The sequence below is a fragment of the Cydia fagiglandana genome, chromosome 8 (assembly GCF_963556715.1).
Source record: "Cydia fagiglandana chromosome 8, ilCydFagi1.1, whole genome shotgun sequence".
Taxonomy (NCBI): Eukaryota; Metazoa; Arthropoda; class Insecta; order Lepidoptera; family Tortricidae; genus Cydia; species Cydia fagiglandana.
Genome location: NC_085939.1, coordinates 4249030 through 4268902, shown reverse-complemented (window position 1 = coordinate 4268902; position 19873 = coordinate 4249030). Strand labels below are relative to the sequence as shown.

The 19873-nt window shown below is 40.5% G+C and overlaps 1 protein-coding gene across 2 annotated transcripts in view; it reads right to left on the bottom strand.

Moving 5' to 3' along the window:
* Positions 1 to 1357: 1357 nt before the first annotated feature.
* The window catches only part of LOC134666496 (MOB kinase activator-like 2), a 76707-nt gene continuing 58191 nt past the window's right edge, over positions 1358 to 19873 (bottom strand). For both annotated transcript variants that reach the window (XM_063523675.1, XM_063523676.1), the window contains exons 2-5: positions 12201 to 12358; positions 5205 to 5426; positions 2405 to 2601; positions 1358 to 1844 (exon numbers count right to left, since the gene is read on the bottom strand). In XM_063523675.1, the coding sequence (XP_063379745.1) occupies positions 1749 to 1844; positions 2405 to 2601; positions 5205 to 5426; positions 12201 to 12358 (673 nt within the window). In that variant the 3' untranslated portion in view covers positions 1358 to 1748. The remainder of the gene's footprint in view (positions 1845 to 2404; positions 2602 to 5204; positions 5427 to 12200; positions 12359 to 19873) is intronic.

Below are 19873 nucleotides of genomic sequence, written 5' to 3'. Positions count from 1 at the left end.
CTGTTGTTTTTGAGTCTTACCGACGTCGCCGGTCGCGTAATGTCGTGGCCAGGTCGTTAGTGACTAAACAATTTTAATTTACATAAACTTGTATTCCAATTTTTAGATACCTTGCCGACTCGCTGACAACTCATTAAATCAGTCTCCACAACAAGTACCAGGTGATGTCTAACGATATTCATAGTAATCGGCTGCAGTTTTGGTTTCCGCAATAATAAGTATTGTTATATTCTAATGATAATTGTATTTTATGCAACCGTTGGTTAAGAGAGGTCAAAGTAGGCGAGTGGCGTGAGTAACAATTTAAGGCGAAGCCGAAAATTGTTAATGAAGAAGCCACGAGTATTTTTGGACTCAGTTAAACAACGTTGCATACAATACTTTTTCTACGACAAATCACTTTGAAATAAAATTATAAATTTAACGAATATTTTTCTTTCAAGAAATATCAAAGAATGACGGGTACGGGCGGGAAAAGAATGAATGAAATAAAAAAAACCTGTCTATGGTTCACTCATCTGTCAAAGATGACAATTAAAATTAGGTTGGCAACAATGTATTTCATACAATATTTTTAAAGTGGTGATTGCACGAAGTATCGTAAAAGTGCCAAAAAGATACTGTGTGTATGCACAAATACTTTTTTTGGGAATAGACTAAAGACTTGTCTTGACAACTATAGATGGTCATGCAAATCTTGTCAGTAGAAAAAGGCGCGAAATTCAAATTTTCTATGAGACGATATCCCTTCGCGCCTACATTTTTCAAATTTGCCGCCTTTTTCTACTGACAAGATCTGCTTGACCAACTATATAAGATAGGGGTTTAAAGGTATGTGCACAACCCTTTAAATGACAAATAAAGGTACGGGAGTAGAAAAAATATAGGAACGGCCTGGCTCTCTATGAGACAACTGGACTTTTCTCGTACTTTTTTCCAACTAAAAAACTTACCTGTCATTCTGACGGACAGCCAGAGAAACTATAGGTCTAGTGTTTAAACGCCAGTGTTGGGTGGCTCAATAATTGACCGTAGTTCTGTAGAAAGCGACCAACCTTTTATTTTTGTCAAAGTGACTTACACCCTAACTCAGTGGCTTTGGTCGCTTTCTGTAGTGATAAAAAAAATTGAGTTGGTCGTTTTCTGCATAACTACGGTCAATTTAATATAGGTACAAAGTACTAGTTCGTCTCAAAACTACCTTCTACTAGTCATCGCACAACCAATCGCCTGACCCTACCAACGGCCCGTAAGTGGCAGCATATAATTGTCAAGTTTCATCTCTCTCATTTTCCGGTTCGTGGTTCTCAGTTCTCCAAGTTTAGTACCAGAAAAAGGGCAAATAAATACACCAAAATTAAGGCTTTCAGTTTATTAGTTAAACAAATATCACTTTTATTTACAACCAAAGCAATCACAAATAATAGTATTAACTAATCGTAATCACCTAAAACTACTTAACAGATTGAAATATTTACAATAGAATTAACAATCGTTTTAACTTAGGTTTAGAGGCTGGTAGACGCCGCTCCGCGGCGGCCGGGCGTCCTAGCGACCTCGCCGTCGGGCGGCGACGTGGGGCGGCTGACCGCCCGCTCTACCGGTCACACAGCGCAGTCACTGCTAGAAGGTGCCGCCGGTCACACGGCGCAGTCACTGCTAGAGGGTGCCGCCGGTCAGACGGTGCAGTTACTGCTAGAGGGCGCCACCGGTCACACAGCGCAGTCACTGCTGCTCGGTGCCGCCGGTCACGCGGCGCCGAGCGGCTGCGTGACGACGGGCGAGCGTCGCGGCGACGAGGCCGGCTCCGACAGTCGGAGCGCCACTTCCAGGTCACGCAGCACCTGAAATTATATATTTATAAGCCCGTGGTGAATTTTGAGACGATTCTTGAGATAAATATAACGGTCTGCGGATCACAGTTGTGAGATGTAAGGATTAGCTTTGTTTGGCAAATCTACCCGACGGTTTGTCAATTTCAATCACAAGCATCTGTTCTCTCCTATTAACAAATGCTTAAAACAAGACATTTCGAAATTAGTTATCGCACTTATGCCACAGAATAAATAATAGTACTAAGTACAGAAGACTCACTCTCTAACAAAACGCGTCTGTTATGATCAGCACAGATATGGCCGCTAGGTGGCGACAGCGCCACGCGCGGCTTATGGCTTTCCCCAAAATTGGGGTGGAACGGATGTACTTTTAGCTACCTGTAGCAAAGTGACGAAATCGCGGAGTGAGCCACGCCTGCTTATGCTTCGTACAGTCGCTTGCTACTCTTTTTGAAAACGCCGGTCGGACAGCATCATATCAGGAAGTGGGCAAGAAGAAAAAAGTTGACCCGTTCTTTTAATCTTTGAATACGAGTGCGATAGACGAGAGACATGTGCAAGTAGAATACCTCCGTCTCCTTGTGGTCGAGCAGCTGGAAGCGCGCGTCGAGCGCGGTGAGGTGCGCGAAGGTGAGGTGCAGGTGCGCGTGCAGACGTAGCAGCGCCAGCTCGCGGAAGTGCGCCGCGTACAGGTGCGCCACCACGTGGAACAGCAGTCGCACCACGCGCCGCACCACCGACTCGAACATCGCCGGGAACTCGTTCGCTGGAATGTCACACCGACACGTCACTAGTCTGCGAGTGTACGCAACTGATACCACAGATTGAATAGGGTTGGCCGGTCGAACAGATGGCGCCAGTATATGTAGGTTTCCCCTGTCAATCCTACCAATAGTACCTACTCTTGTTTTTTTCTTTTAAGTCATATCCCATAGAAAAAAACTACACAAACAGGGGAAACCGATTCTGGCGTCATCTATCCTTTGACAGTTGCGGGCTCTATTAAACTACGAGTAGTCTTGTGGTTACTTAATGTTACGCGCAATACCAGAAGGCTCAGTAAACTTAAGTTTACCTGGGTATACCTGGTATTACCCAAGCTTTTGGGTAAATTAAAAGTAACCGAAAATTATATCAACTTTAATTTGTATACGACGTTTACCCGCCGTACTCATCCAGGTCTACCCAACACTGCTGGGTAACATTAGGTGTTGCAACATCACTTCTGACATTGGTACCCTCTCAGTTTAATGTTGTTTAAATTATCTGATCTGTCTTTACCTATTTAAAAGGCTTGGGTTGAGTAATATTAGTTATACTAGGGTAGACTTCTAACATTATCCGTAACATACTGCCCTGCTAAGCCAAAAAGCGCTATCTCAAAAGAAAATTCATCGCTAACTTATACTTTAGTTTCTATAACTGAAAATTCAATTTTCAAAATCATTTGTTTTGAGATAGCGCTATTCGGCTTAGGAGGGCATAGATATATAAAGAACTTCCGACATATTATGTTCGCAATTTTTCTCGCTCCTAACTCTCATTAGCGACGATAGGGAACCACAAAAGGAACTACACAAACTACAACTACAACACAACTACATTATTATAAGCCTCCCGCGACCAGCAAAAGGAATATAGGATAAAACGGTCGCCGACCCGCCGCAACCCCAGACCCGCAACAAATTGCGGGATAATTTGCGGATCAGCTACACGAGAAAATTCACCACGCCGAAAATTTACATCGGGCATACAATTTAGCATACGTTTGCGGGTCGATAAAGTAAGGGCAGTACATAGCGTCAATATTTTACTTGTTTGACCAGGAATGTCACAATTGTGAAACAGGGATCCAGAATGGCAATTAAATTATATCTAGATCACGAAATATCGGCGGCAACACGCCGGTTTCTCACAACCTTTTAAACCAAATTAAGAAGATCTAATCTGATAGAGAAATACAGAAAATTGTGCACAGGTAGGCACTTATAGACCTCGACCTCGAAGGTACAAACTTTAATCACCAGTCGACGTGTCATAGTATCCGTACTGGTATATCACGTCTAAATTTAACTGTTGGCGTTATTGGCGATTGTGTCACTGCGTCGTGATTTTAGGATTTATTGTTGTGTCCAAACATGGCGCAATGCGTCATCGTGTTTTGGTATTAGACTCTTGTGTTGAGCTCATTGTCTGGAGAAAATGGCGTTTAATATATCGCCGAAGGTGGAGCTGTTCAAAAGTCGCCAAATATGAGCCTGTATTGTTTTAAATACGAACTATTATTCATTCACTCTGTTTTAAACCAGTAAGTACATATATAGTTTTCTGTAGTATAGTACCTATGTCAAAATATCCTAAACTTTGTACTTAAGAAAATACCAATGAAAATAATTTGAAAACTCCTATTCACTCCTATATTTCTTATTGTAGCAAATGAGAACTTGACTTATTTTTCACATTGTTCTTAAGTCTAGAACAAGCTCAGATCCAGATTAAGTAAGAAAAGCTAATCAAACTGCTAACTAGAAAAAAGTAATAGTTCTAAAGATTCAACTTGTTTTCAAGTTCAAGGGGCTTAATTAAAACACTTTGCTCGATCGATAATACAATAAAGCGCAATAGGGAAGTGGGTTAGTTTGATTTAAAAACTAATTGTAAGTTCAAATTAACTCTAGGTTCAGGAAAGACAATTGATAACTGGAACTGTTGAAATGAAAATGGAGGGTGAATTTTGCAATTTAATGGAATAGGTATTAACATTCTCATGAAGGTGGAGAAATTCACTTTGTGCAGAAATGCAAACGCCCATATCCTACTATTATGAATATTATGATGATGAAATTCTAAGCAAATATCGGTCACATCGATTCCGTGTCTTACACACTACTGGCTATACATAAATTCATTGATATAATGATCAAACTAGGAGCGTCGCAGTAGGCTTTCAGTTGAGCTGCCTAGCAAACTGAACATAAGGGCGCATGTTCATTGCTGGTCTTGTCATGTAAACCAAATTGTGAATGTGGTTATTATCTACCTCCTCTTCCTAACACATTCTTCTGTTTTCTTTCAAATTTTGACTAACCGAACCCTTTTGGAACGATTATTCCAGCTTTCAAAACGCTGAAAAAATCGTCGCACTAGACAGCAGCCTTTGGAATTAATGAGTTTTATATAGAGAATGTATGTAATAAACGTTTTGTGAGCTTACTTTTAGTCTGATCCGCTAAACGTTTCGAACGACGCATCCCGTCAAAATGTATTAGTAAAGAAGAGGTGTATGGTAGTCGACGCTGCCAACGTCAGCAAATGCGCTAGCAGGAGCGCTTTTCACGACCGAGGCGAGGTTTGTGGCAGAGCACTCACCGTATTTGGTGGGGAAGAGCGTCTCATCGTTGACGGTGTTCTGCGTGAGCGTCATCACGTAGTCCACGTACTGCGGGGCGGCGACGCGCGCCTTCTTGCCGCGCTCGTCCACCCACGCGTACACGCGCCCGCCGGGGCCCGACATGTCGGGGCAGGTGCTCGCCGTGCAGAACTCCGACACCGCGCCGTACACCAGGTTTACGTGCTCGAATAGCGCCAATGCTGGAACATCATAACACTTCCTTTAATACCGTCATTATCTGTGTCTGTCTGTGTTTTCAAGTCAAGAGTGAACAGGCACCTTCTGGGCGAGCTCGCTCCATCGTAGGCCACGTCTACGCCTCGGCTAGTCTGTGGCCATGAGTAAGCCCATTCATAATTTAAAAAAAAAGTAAGTGTCTGAGTGTGCGCCTGAGTGGCGAGCGTTCAGCGGAGCGGGCGGCGTGGTGGCAAGCGGCAAAATGCAGGCACTCAGGCCGCACATAAGGGTTTCAATAAGGGGTTCAATAATGAGCGCCGCACGCCTCGCTCGAACATCTACTCAGCTTATAAACTGATTAGTTGTTGATGTGTCTTGTAAGTATCCCTGTGTTAGCTTCATCACTTGTAATACACGGCAATAAAGGGGCCCACTGATTAACAGTCCGCCGGACGGTATCAGTCTGTCAGTTAGAACAAAATTTTGACTGTTCCGAACAGCCGACAGGCCGATACCATCCGGGCCATCCGGCGGACTGTTAATCAGTGGGGTTCTTAATATATTATTTTGTTTATCTTATCATTATTGGGAGGTCCGTTGAAAACTTGCTATTGCTCACACGTCAAGACCAACTTAACTGCACGGTACTTAGTCTGAATATGAATACATCATGCAAAGGCGTCCAAAACATGATAATACGGGCTTGTAGTAACGAACTGCGAGTCAAGCCAAAGAGTGAATGACAGATATGTTCTGACCATTGGTTCTTATTGGAATGAGATAAGGTCTACTATATTACAGTGTCATTGGCCGGGAGCATCGCCCGCGCAGGTGCTACCGCGGGAATGCCGCCGAATAGCCGTTACGTTGCGTTACCGTGGCGACGGCGACCGCCGCGGTGATTCGGGAAGCGCACGAGACAGGTGCGCCGGCGGAAATGTAGTTGTTTTGTGTTCATCAGGTACAGGTCAATTCACCTGAGACTGGCAATGACCGTTCAATTCATCGTATTCAACTAATCGGAATGTGAAAAATTGTAAAGTCAAAAGGCTTATGACACTACTGCACTGTAGAGTAGGTAATATATGTCTTACGTTTCACTAGTTGATGAAATTATTATTATTGTATAAAGCCAAGTTAGAAGAATTTAGGTCTTATTCCGGATCCGGATCGCCATTTGATGACTCCTGGCTTAGATCCCTGGTCTAATGTTTACACATTTACTTCATCAATCATCACAACTGTTCAAAAAGAACTTTGACCTCCGATTATGTGATTCACGAATGCCCTATCCACTATACTTCCTCCGGACAGTCCGAACCCGAACCTCTGTTGTAGTGTCCGACCTAAGTTTCGACATGAAAATCATTCGGTTTCGGTACGTTATACCTCGTTTTTAGGGTTCCGTACCCAAAGGGTAAAACGGGACCCTATTACTAAGACTTCGCCGTCCGTCCGTCCGTCCGTCCGTCCGTCTGTCACCAGGCTGTATCTCACGAACCGTGATAGCTAGACAGTTGAAATTTTCACAGATGATGTATTTCTGTTGCCGCTATAACAACAAATACTAAAAACAGAATAAAATAAAGATTTAAATGGGGCTCCCATACAACAAACATGATTTTTGACCAAAGTTAAGCAACGTCGGGAGTGGTCAGTACTTGGATGGGTGACCGTTTTTTTTTGCTTTTTTTTTGTTTTTTGCATTATGGTACGGAACCCTTCGTGCGCGAGTCCGACTCGCACTTGCCCGGTTTTTTTTAGCATTAGAATAAACGTAAACAATCTTGATGTGTCTTTTAATTGAAAAACACATTTTAAAAATAAGTTACGGCAAATATGTAACAATTATGAATCTAATACGATCATTTATATTCTTCCGCTTTTATAAGTAATAGTTTTTGGTTTTTAAAATGCATTTTTCAATTAAAAGACATGTCAAGATCGCTTACCTTCTTGCAAGTTCTTTCTAATGCTAAAGAAAACGAACTATACGGTTTCGGCAAAAAACCGGTTCCGTAGGACACTATATAGTTCCTACTAACTCTAGTAAGTATGAGTTCAGAAAGCACAAGATGTTTGGTAAATAAAAACAGGCGGTGGGCGATAGCGAGAGTCGAGGGCGCTCGTGATCGCAGATGCAATTAAGTTCTGGTCGGCCCGGGACGGAACCGGTGTTGTTGAACAGGTTTTTTATAATTAACTTGATAGTATTAGCCGCCTATTTCAATTCGTGAATACTGCACGCTTTCGTCTGTGAAATTTAACGATCGGAAATTAGTGGAAAGCGATACGCAGTGCGGCAGCCGAGACCGCAGAGCGGCGCTGACGCGGGCTTGCTGCTGCACAGGCACAAACGCCGAACGCTGCCAAACGATGCAGGGGCCGTGGTATATTCAGCTATTTTATGTAGCAGACTGCTGACACCTAGCAATGCGGGTCTTGGTTATTAATTCAATGCCAATGCCAGGTACGAGAGCACGAAATATATGTATTTTGGTAAATATATATAATACGTATTTAAAGCAAAAAGAATCCTCAATTTCTGCATATACCTACAACTACCGATGTACATAGGTACATACTCTACAAAATCTGGATAAAAACAAACCATTACCAACCATAAAATATAAAGTAAAACAAATCCGTGCTACAAAAATGTATGTCATAAATTTAAATTCACATTACATAACATGGCTGACTTTTGGGGCATTTCACGCCAAGCGGGCAGCGAAAAAAGTGTCAGGTCTTAGAATTTGCTGAAATTTGGAATAATTATAGTACTCGATATTCTAAAAATACGCATTCTTTTATTTTTTTTTTATTTGGCACCGTTTCCGGTTTGGAAGCATTTAAAAAATGGACGAAAATTGAGGAGAGCATTTTACAAAAGCTGATGCAGCTATTATTTAATAAACTGAAAAATAAGTTTAATATTGGTTTGTATACAATTTTAATTGCTTTATCTTGCAGTTATAACAATTTTGATATTTTTTAATTTTTTCATACAAAAAACCGGAAATGAAAATTTCAAGTCAAATTTATATAAAGTTCGGTATTTTTGAAAAAATTTATTTTTGCCTCAAAATGTAGCTTATAGTCCATCAAAAATACATGGAAAGTTTGAGAGTGGGATCTGCATTAGTTTCGGAGATACATGAACTAAAGTGCAAACGTGCCGGTCTGAGCGTCGTACTGGCGATTCCTTAGTTACCCAGTCAAATAAAGGTTTTGACCCTGGAATGACAAATAATAAGCTGGAAACTCGTATAACCACACCTTCGTTTCGGCGGTCTTTAAATTACGATAAAAGTCATAGAAAACCTCGTGTTCGCGCCGGAGTTTATTCAAGGTCAAAGGTCACAAAAATTGCTTTATCACGAATATCAAGGTTTCTATAGCTCCAATTATGTTTTTATATAAATGAAGATTCAGGGCATTTTTCCCGATCCTCAACCGTTTTGTAGGAATTGTCGGATAATTCGGATATAGACGGCGCAAAACGCGTAGCGGTCAGCCATATGCTCCGTAATGCAAGTTCACCGTGAATTCCGGTTAATAATAACTTCTATAAAGTTATTTATTTCATAAGATGCTATTTACGGATCATACGCTGATTTTAGAACAAAAGTTGTCTCTCCTGTGGACAAAGTTAACAGCTTGTGTGATTTGATTTGATTTGATGAAGCTTTTATCGTGGACTGTACTTTTTTTCAGTTATCTGCTCAATTCTGCGAATATATTTTATGGCCATGATGATGGGCTGATGTCATTATATATTCTTATTTATACATTAAAAACGACCAGCTTCGCACGGGTTAATAAAATTATACATAAACCGTCCTCTTGAATCACTCTGTCTATTTAAAATACACAGGGACAAACAACGGGAAGCTACTTTATTTTAACTTATGTAGTAATGTCATTAAAATATTGCATTGTCATTGGTTTTTCATAAATATGCCAAATTTTAACTCAATGTAAAACCAACAAATAGTCAACGTTTGCAAATGTTGGAGACAGATCGAAAAGATACATATTTCCATCGCCAGTTAAATAAAATATTGTGGAAATGTTTACTTGTATTATTTGTACTTCAACTTTACCTCTTTTCTGTGGACACTAGAGGCAACAAACCCTAATTTTCTAATTAATCCTAATAATGAAGGGGTACTTCTTTTACATATTAGCCTATTTCATAAAATGAATGCATAAATGCACAAAAGCTGTTAACTATTGTCCACAGAAGAGACAACTTTCGTTCTAAAATCAGCGTATAATCCGTAAATAGCATCTTATGAAATAAATAACTTCATAGAAGTTATTATTCACCGGAATTCACGGTAAACTTGCATTACGGAGCGTATGGCTGACCGCTACGCGTTCTATGCCGTCTATATCCGACAATTCCTACAAAACGGTTGAGGATCTGAAAAAATGCCCGAAATATGACTTGTCACAAATTGTATGCTCTACAATCTTCATTTATATAAAAACATAATTGGATCTATAGAAACCTTGATATTCGTGATAAAGCAATTTTTGTGACCTTTGACCTTGAATAAACTCCGGCGCGAACACGAGGTTTTCTATGACTTTTATCGTAATTTAAAGACCGCCGAAACGAAGGTGTGGTTATACGAGTTTCCAGCTTATTATTTGTCATTCCAGGGTCAAAACCTTTATTTGACTGGGTAACTAAGGAATCGCCAGTACGACGCTCAGACCGGCACGTTTGCACTTTAGTTCATGTATCTCCGAAACTAATGCAGATCCCATTCTCAAACTTTCCATGTATTTTTGATGGACTATAAGCTACATTTTGAGGCAAAAATAAAATTTTTCAAAAATACCGAACTTTATATAAATTTGACTTGAAATTTTCATTTCCGGTTTTTTGTATGAAAAAATTAAAAAATATCAAAATTGTTATAACTGCAAGATACAGCAATTAAAATTGTATACAAACCAATATTAAACTTATTTTTCAGTTTATTAAATAATAGCTGCATCAGCTTTTGTAAAATGCTCTCCTCAATTTTCGTCCATTTTTTAAATGCTGCCAAACCGGAAACGGTGCCAAATGAAAAAAAATTAAAAGAATGCGTATTTTTAGAATATCGAGTAGTATAATTATTCCAAATTTCAGCAAATTCTAAGACCTGACACTTTTTTCGCTGCCCGCTTGGCGTGAAATGCCCCTTTTACTACTTTTTCCAATTTAAAAATCTGTCGTGTCGACTATATATATTTTATATTTATTCCTTAAACATTGTATTGATAAAAAAACCAGCTGTTAGTAACGAATGGAGGAACGGAAACCTAATTTATAAATTTTATCAGTCTGCCCGGAGGCATATCTGTTTCTGCAATCGTGGTATGAAACAATATAAATGAAACTCTATTATCTTGATTTCAGCATAATGCTGGCGGCGAGTTCTATTTAATAACAGGTATTACAAAGCTATGCTAGTTTGTTATTGGCAGATGGTTTTAATCCTTTTGCCTTTCTACGTACCGTAACACGAACTAAATCAACTAAATATTTATAACACGTCGTCCAGCATGTTTAATAATTAATATCAAAAACACAAAAACAGACAATCTTAGAAAGAGCAGTTTTTTTAAACTCATTAATAATGGGTTAATCTGTCATGTTCAACGTGATGATTTTGGAAAGTATTCCCGTCATCAAAATACTTTTTTGGATACCTCAACCTTATTCTTAAACACCTATCAACTGATTTATCACACGTTGATATTTACTGTATATTGTTTTCTTAAAAATATATATCTTAAAAAATATAAATATCAAACTAGTCATCAAAAATATATATAACGTACAAGTATATAACTTAAACCTAAAGCAATCCGCTAAATGTACAATCGGTAAAAACATAATACAACCGGAGACCGGAACAGGAAATCACGTGCGACCGACCGAGTGCTCATTATGACATTATATATATTTTATTGAACAGCAGCGAATTTGTCCACGTTTTATAATTAATATTGCCAGAAGCCCCAACTAAATCACAATTATGTATTGTCATAGATTTGGGAGGAATGGTACAACGAATTATGAATAATTTTTAAACTCGCTTAAGAGTCACAAATTTTCTTGAAGTACAACAATTTTTAACAACAAAAACTAGTATCAGACATAGATATTTTTTAACTAAATGTGCATGCTAAGATTGCCAAGTTTCATGTAATTTAATTGTATGGGAGGCGGCATTTTGGCGTCGGATTTTTGTGACTTTATTCGCTATGTGCACGACTGATGCTGCCCTCATTTTGTCGGAATTTCTACGTTAAATCTTATGGAGTAAAATTAGTTTAAGCGGCTGCCGCTAGTACTAATGTCGGACATTCCATAAGATTACCTGTGTTTGTGACGATCAGCGCCACCGACTTCGCACGTTCCCAATAACTTGCTATGATTCACAGGCGAAGATTATGGCGTGTCTGCACTGAGGTTTAGTGCTCCTAAAGGTACAGCTTGTATGTCAGGTGGTGGTACTCACTGTGCGAGGCGAGCCACTCGTTGTAGTCGAGGTGGCGCGGCAGGTCGACAAGCTGCCGCATGTCCAGCTCGGGCAGCTTGCGCTCCAGCAGCGCCTCCTGGAGGTACAGCTTGTATGTCAGGTGGTGGTACTCACTGTGCGAGGCGAGCCACTCGTTGTAGTCGAGGTGGCGCGGCAGGTCGACAAGCTGCCGCATGTCCAGCTCGGGCAGCTTGCGCTCCAGCAGCGCCTCCTGGAGGTACAGCTTGTATGTGGGGTGGTGGTACTCACTGTGCGAGGCGAGCCACTCGTTGTAGTCGAGGTGGCGCGGCAGATCGACAAGCTGCCGCATGTCCAGCTCGGGCAGCTTGCGCTCCAGCAGCGCCTCCTGGAGGTACAGCTTGGGGTCCCCTGCCGCCTCGCCCTCGCGGTCTTTGCGCCGCGCCTTCCTGCAACCAACAATATAACTCATCAGTATTTATATCAGATTTTTTGAACAATACAAAATACTAGATTGGGCGTAAAGCCAGGAATTTAGAAGGAAACAAAATCAGTTGTGCTAACAAAACTATAACGTATTTACATTATTTTGATTTTTTAGAAATTAAGCGGCATTTTACGACTGACCTATTTTGCAGCGGCCGCTGTTGCCTTATTTTATACTAAAATTACACGTAATTTTAGAGCCAAAACTGGAAATATTTATTTTAAACATCAGGGAATTCTGATTAATGGCGACAATTCTAGATTGGCTTAAGGAAAAACAATGAATAATGGTCATCGTGGCGTAAAAACCACAAAAAAATGCGTATTTCATTGCGGTTACCAATTAACTTAACACGTAGGCAGTAGTAAAGTTATAATAATTATTAAAGAGCTTATCCTGGGAGTATTTATGCATGTACCTTTTAGTATCATCGTGGTCATTCTAATAGATGACGACAGTTCGGAAAATAATAGTAGTTATCCCTATTACAGTGTAAACACCCCAATAAAATTGCGTTATCGCTTATCACACTTATCACTAGACACAGCAGCATGTGAGGGAGTGCTCGATAATCGATATCTGTAGCGCTAATATCAATTGCAAACAAAGGCGTATCAAAACAAGAAACAGTTGTAGTGCCTTATGTCGTGGGTATAAGGTGCACTAATGATCAATTGTAGATGGGGCCTGCCGCGCATGATGCCGATGTAAACAAGATCACGCGAGTTGACGTCACGGTCCGCGTCGCGCCCTCAACTCTTAGAGACACTAGGTACGTACCACAGACCCTACCGCGAAAAACGAAATGTCTTCATCTACCTCTCTACGAGTATTTGTATTTGAGTATCGCTCGAATATGCAAGAGCGACAGAGAGGTAGATCGTTTTTCGATGTTGGCGGTGGTAGGCCCTCTGTTTTCTATTGCTTTCCGAAATAGAGAAATGTAAAATTCAACTGCATTGTTTTGTTTGTCGTTTCTGATATCTTATCTAAACTGAAATTCAGTGTAGTGTTTACTTCTGGCGGATCTTTTCGTTTGATTTCTCCCATCGGTCAATCCGGGCGATCATTTGATCCGTTGATTGTAGTTATCATACTGATATTTATGACTTACGTCAAAAAGAATCCGTGATAACCAAATCGCTTCGCAAGTCGCAATTCGCTCCGATGCTGCTCCGACATAAAACATTATGTATCCAACTATCCATCTCGACTTGTTTCTTACTAGCATTTTTAAATATAATAAAGGAAAGGAAATTGCTTCATGTCAGACACAAACGCGCGCGCAAGTAACTCCGACCTCACTGTCCTCTTAGAGATGCGGGGCTAGGTAAAAAACCTTTCGTGTTCTCGACAAGGGCTCTCAAACACTACTTGACATCAGCGTTTGAAGTTTGATTGCATTACCTACCTGCCTCGATACTGGTTAACCAATCGAATTCTTTTGTCCTGACTTCCTTGATGTTCGCTGTCTTAGCGCTCTAGTATTTTGAATAACTGTTTAGGATTTTGGCGACCACTGCCACTGGCTGGTCAAGGGATGTATTGTTCCGGCGTTTCCGTGACTAACTAGCGAAAGCGACGCGCGGGGTCGATTCAATAGGGCTATGCTGTCTGTCGCCAAAATTAAGTTTATAATGTGGTATTCAAATGTAGGTTTACCGGTAAACCTTTAAACGGATCATTGTTTTTTCTGACAGTATTGGGATTAGTTGGATGGGAGGATGGGATGGGACGTTAAATAATAAAGTTTATTGCCAATGAAGGGTTTTCTTCTGCTTCTGGGATTTCCTAAGGAATACAGCTTAGGAACCTTGCCATTGGCAGTAACGAACGGCACGTGCTTACCGATGGTTTTTCTTTGTTACATTTCACGCTTTAGTTTGGTTGCGAAAGCTAGAGTAATATTTACAGTCACGTAGACCCTCGACGATATTGCACAGATTGCACTATTAGAGAATTGCACTACATAATAATGTAAGCCATCCTCGTTTTCCTTATGGATTGCTCTGATTATATGGTGATTACATCCGTTGAGTTGAACATTACCGTGAGTTCGTTCCTAGTCTATAGTGTCTATCTATTACATAACCTGGATATCCACCCAGAATGACTGAATGCTTATTATATGCCAAATTTGTGGGCTTTGTTAAGATTTATTGGCTGCTAGTTACGACCTTAAGTCGACTAATGAGATAGCTGGGTCGTGGGAGCTATTTGTATCCCCATTAGACATTTAATTGTAGGTCAACAGCATGCATCTGTTTCTGTGCCTCCAAAGTACAACTGCATTTAAATGGTTAATCGCTTGGCTTGGATGGCCAAGCAAAACTTTAAAAGCAATATTCATATCTGGCACGAAGGCTGTTGTGCCTCAAAGCTTAGAAAGTTAACAATTTTTATTTTACGCAGCCAAGGTTTTTCCGAAATCGGCTAGGCTTATGGCCTGCTGATAAGGTAACGGTCGGGAAGCTTTGGGAAGCTCTGGAGGGGTACTAACTTGCCGAGCAGCGAGTCGAGCAGCGCGGCGAGCCACCGCGCGACCAGCTCCAGGCAGTCCATCCGTCACTCACTAACGCACACTCATTTCGTGATTCATTGGCCGGCCATTTACGTCGAGAAAGCGTATAGTTAGCGGTTCCCTATAGAGCCCGTTCGACTTCCGGTTCACAAGGGTATTCATGCTACAGCCTATCATGACAGGTCCTGGAGATTTTTTAATGTAATGTAACACAGTGTGTATGTACACTATTTTTAAGTCACTGCGTTCGTTCGTTGCGGTTCGCCGTTCTCACCTGAAGGGCACGGCCGCGTACAAGTAGGAAGGCAGCGAGAATAGCACGCCGAGCACCACCGCATGGCACATCTCGGCGACGACTGAGGCCCGGCCCCCGGCCCCGGTGCGCCGCGGCCCGCGCGGCGTCCCTGTCGCACACTCCAGCGCGCGCGCATTATGTATCGCCTACGCAATCGGTGGTTCGCGTCCGTACTGTCATATTTCAAGGCTTCGCCAGCCATATAAACTTTATATGTTATCATTAGTGACATTGCGCGATTTTGACGGAACGTCACAATACTTGACGCCGCTCGCACCTTTATGAGGGTATTCATTAATCATAATTAATGCTAATGCCAAGGCTGATGTTTCCTTGTTCGTTGCGTGTTAGTAGAGTCGCCACTGAGGGTCTTCAGGAAAGACATACAAGGAGAAAATCGGTCGGAGTTAGAAAATTTTCAAGATGTAGTAGTAGCGTGTAGCATTCGCTCCGTGGAAGAACGTCGCAAGGAAGCTATGCTGACCCCACCAATAAGTTCAAGGTCGCAGCATCCATCCATCAACGTCAGCGGTCAAAATAAATGGTCTTTAACGTGTCATGAGATTGTGAAACTTAATTGACTACGGAAAATAACAAATAACACTAACACTCATTCCAAATATCGGCGTTATGGATATGTAGAGACCTATTTTTGACGTTAGTCTTGCTTTAGAACCGCGTACATACGAGTACATAATTTAAACTTTAAAGAATTACGTAGTTGTAAGTAACATATAGAACAAAATGGTATTCCGGAAATACATTCGTGGCGTGTTCAGAGCTGAAGCAAACACGTAGAGTCCCTTTCGACATGTTAACGAGTAAGTGATACGCTACGCCGAATGCCCGTGTCATGGGACGCACATATAGGCAGCTGAGGCAGCACCCGCCAGTGTGTAAAGACTATCCCATCAAAAACATAAATGTAAAAAAGGAGAGCCAAGTTCAATACAAAAATTATGCTTGGCTGTGGGGTTCGCCGCAAAAAGAATTGAGATCTAAATGAGTGCCAAGTTCTATGCAAAATCCAAATATGTATTTATAGGAACAAAATAACATTATAAACAAGTATTAAACTCTATTTCTTTGCTTTATTGGATACCTATAACAATTGCTGTTATTTAAAAAAAATGCGAGATCTTAAAGCAGGTTAGATTTGACTTGGCCAGTTTTCATTACATCAGTCATTTTATAAAGTTATTCAACATATATATTTTGTAATTCTGATAAAAACTGGCCAAGCCAAATCTAACCTACTTTAAGATCTCACATTTTTTTTAAATAACAGCAATTGTTATAGGTATCCAATAAAGCAAAGAAATAGAGTTTAATACTTGTTTATAATGTTATTTTGTTCCTATAAATACATATTTGGATTTTGCATACAACTTGGCACTCATTTAGATCTCCATTCTTTTTGCGGCGAACCCCACAGCCAAGCATAATTTTTGTATTGAACTTGGCTCTCCTTTTTTACATTTATGTTTTTGATGGGATATCAATACTTTTTGTAAAGAAAACTAGGCAGGTATTGAGATTTAATGTTTTTTCTTGTGTTTCCGCTGCATGTTTTTTACTTCTGTTCTTTGTATTAATTATGTGGTGCCGCGCGCCCCCAACGACACACCGTTGGCCGGTTGTTTAGCGCGTATTACAGGTTTTTTGTATGGGGACCCCCCCTATTTTTTTATCTTTTTTATTTTTAGATTTTTTCCTACGCTTACACACAATTACCGAGCTGGATTCCAAATTTCATCCTTCTAGGTCATCTGGAAGTAGGTTAGGTTTAGGTACTATATGTCAGTCACAATAAAAAAGAAATTTGTATGGGGACCCCCCCCCCTATTTATTAACTTTTTTTTGTTTTTAGATTTTTTCCTACGCTTACACACAATAACCGAGCTGGATTCCAAATTTCATCCTTCTAGGTCATCTGGAAGTAGGTTAGGTTTAGGTACTTATATGTCAGTCACAATAAAAAATGGTTTTTTTGTATGGGGACCCCCCCCCCTATTTTATATTTTTTTTATTTATTTTTAGATTTTTTCCTACGCTTTCACACAATAACTGAGCTGGATTCCAAATTTCATCCTTCTAGGTCATCTGGAAGTAGGTTAGGTTTAGGTACTATAAGTCTGTCAGTCAGTCTTAAAATTTACGACTTTTTGACCTTCATATCTTTATAACCGTTTGAGCTAGCTTCATGAAATTTGGGCTTCTAGATGTCCTTATGGATATAATTAATCACACGTAGTTTTATGTGTTTACGTTAAAGACGTTTTGAGTTATAGAAGGGTCAAAAGTGGCACCAAGTGGTTCGTGTAATATTACACTTGGCGCTGGCTAGCCAGTTCCTTTGCTTGAACTTGGCTTGACACGCTGCCGCGTCTCTAGATTGCGAGTTAGTGAAATCTATACCTACGGAATAAATATTTAAATAATTCTGGGGTCTCTGCATTTACTATATGTGCTTCTCTGGAATCTCTGGTGGTGTACTTTGTAAAGAACATCACACAGGAAATATACCAGATTTTTTTCAGGCACATCGTTCTGCGTTAAAGTTAACAAATAAATTCAAAAATAATAAAAATATTAGTTGGAAAAAATTGTTAGGTATGATCTTATGTTACAAAAAGTAGACAATTTACAAAGAGATAACGCATTAACAACGCGTCGCTTTTTAAATCTAAACAAATTACGCAATTAATTGACGGGTTTAAAAAAAGCAGACTATACGAAACTGACATTTTATTCTTAAACTTCCCTCATGCCGATATTAGTGTTTCGCATTTCCGTGTGTTAATAAAATAAATTATTAGGAATTGTGATATACTGTTGATTTAAAGTCATGCTTTTTTAAAAGTTTTGTTCATATTATCTTTCATTTAGGGTCGTGCCTGCAGTGTTCCAATCTAAGAGAATCTAATTTCTTCTTCTAAAGAAGCATGCGTTGCTAAGTGCCGGGTGATGGTGGCTATTTGTTTGTTAAATGCGGCCGGTGACAGTGCAGCGACTCCCCAGTTGGCTCGGGCCGCGCCGCCCACGCCGACCTCGCATTTATTTTAAATCAGAAGATAGCTTTGTGAAAGTGATACATGATTCAGTCATTGTATTATAACATTACCGTCATAAGTCCTCAATTATCATGTCGCAGACTGAATAGAATTCGTGTGAAACAGTGTTTCTTTAACTAGAAACGATGTTATTTGTGTTGACGTGCGTTGATCGTACAAAATAGGCGTAGTTATAGTTGAATGGTGCGCGTACCACAAAAAGTGCACTTTCTCTCCGCGCGTGACGTTGGCGCGCGGTTGTTGCCACTTGCCACTATTGAAGCCCTCTAAAACAATCTGTAGTTTTAGTGATAGATACTTTTCGACAAAACGTCAACATGAGTAGACAACAGTAGTAGATAAACGCGCAAAGCCCAAACGCAGATGGCGATAAGGTTCCAAGTGTCCCAACTGAGAGATCAACTTCGATAAGTTAGAAGTCGTAATTTCTAGTCAGGAGTTAAGAATTTTTAGCTGATACGCTCAAAATCGTTGACAATGCAGAAATAAAAACCGGGCAAGTGCGAGTCGGACTCGCGCACGAAGGGTTCCGTACCATAATGCAAAAAAAAACAAAAAAAAAAACCAAAAAAAAACCGATATTAAACTTTCGTGAGACATATTTTAAATTGTTTATACGACAACGGTTTCACTCACTTGAATTTTTAGTCGCTATTGGCGACATGTTTCGGGCCCGTCGGGGGTCCTTCCTCAGGCTCGAGTGCTCGCGGCGGCTGCAACTCGAGCCTGAGGAAGGACCCCCGACGGGCCCGAAACATGTCGCCAATAGCGACTAAAAATTCAAGTGAGTGAAACCGTTGTCGTATAAACAATTCAAAAAAAAAACGGTCACCCATCCAAGTACTGACCGAGTGGTCAGTACTTGGATGGGTGACCGTTTTTTTTTTTCCGTCCGTCCGTCCGTCCGTCTGTCACCAGGCTGTATCTCACGAACCGTGATAGCTAGACAGTTGAAATTTTCACAGATGATGTATTTCTGTTGCCGCTATAACAACAAATACTAAAAACAGAATAAAATAAAGATTTAAATGGGGCTCCCATACAACAAACGTGATTTTTGACCAAAGTTAAGCAACGTCGGGCGTGGTCAGTACTTGGATGGGTGACCGATTTTTTTTGCATTTATTCCGTTTTTTTTTCATTATGGTACGGAACCCTTCGTGCGCAAGTCCGACTCGCACTTGCCCGGTTTTTATATACAATATAATTACCTATAGGTAATAAACAGGTATGTTTAAATATTTCACCTTCTTTCATTGTGGCTAGGTGATATTATGTAGAAGGACGGAAAAAGTGGACCATATGCAGTATTCTAAGAGTCCAATGCAGTAGGTAGAGATAGCTGATGATAGTATAGAAACAATCATTTTCCTATTTACCTCACAATGTATTAACTGTAACCAGCATAATGTAGTCTAGCATAAATTACAACCGAGAATAGATACTATCTAATGTGCGTTCATCGAAGAGAACGCGAGGCGTATACGCGGCGCTGTATGGCCATTCGCGAGGCAATCGCATCCTTGAGCAAGTGGAGCGGAGTGTAATATAAATAAACGTGAGAACGGCCCTCCCTCGGGGGGAGGC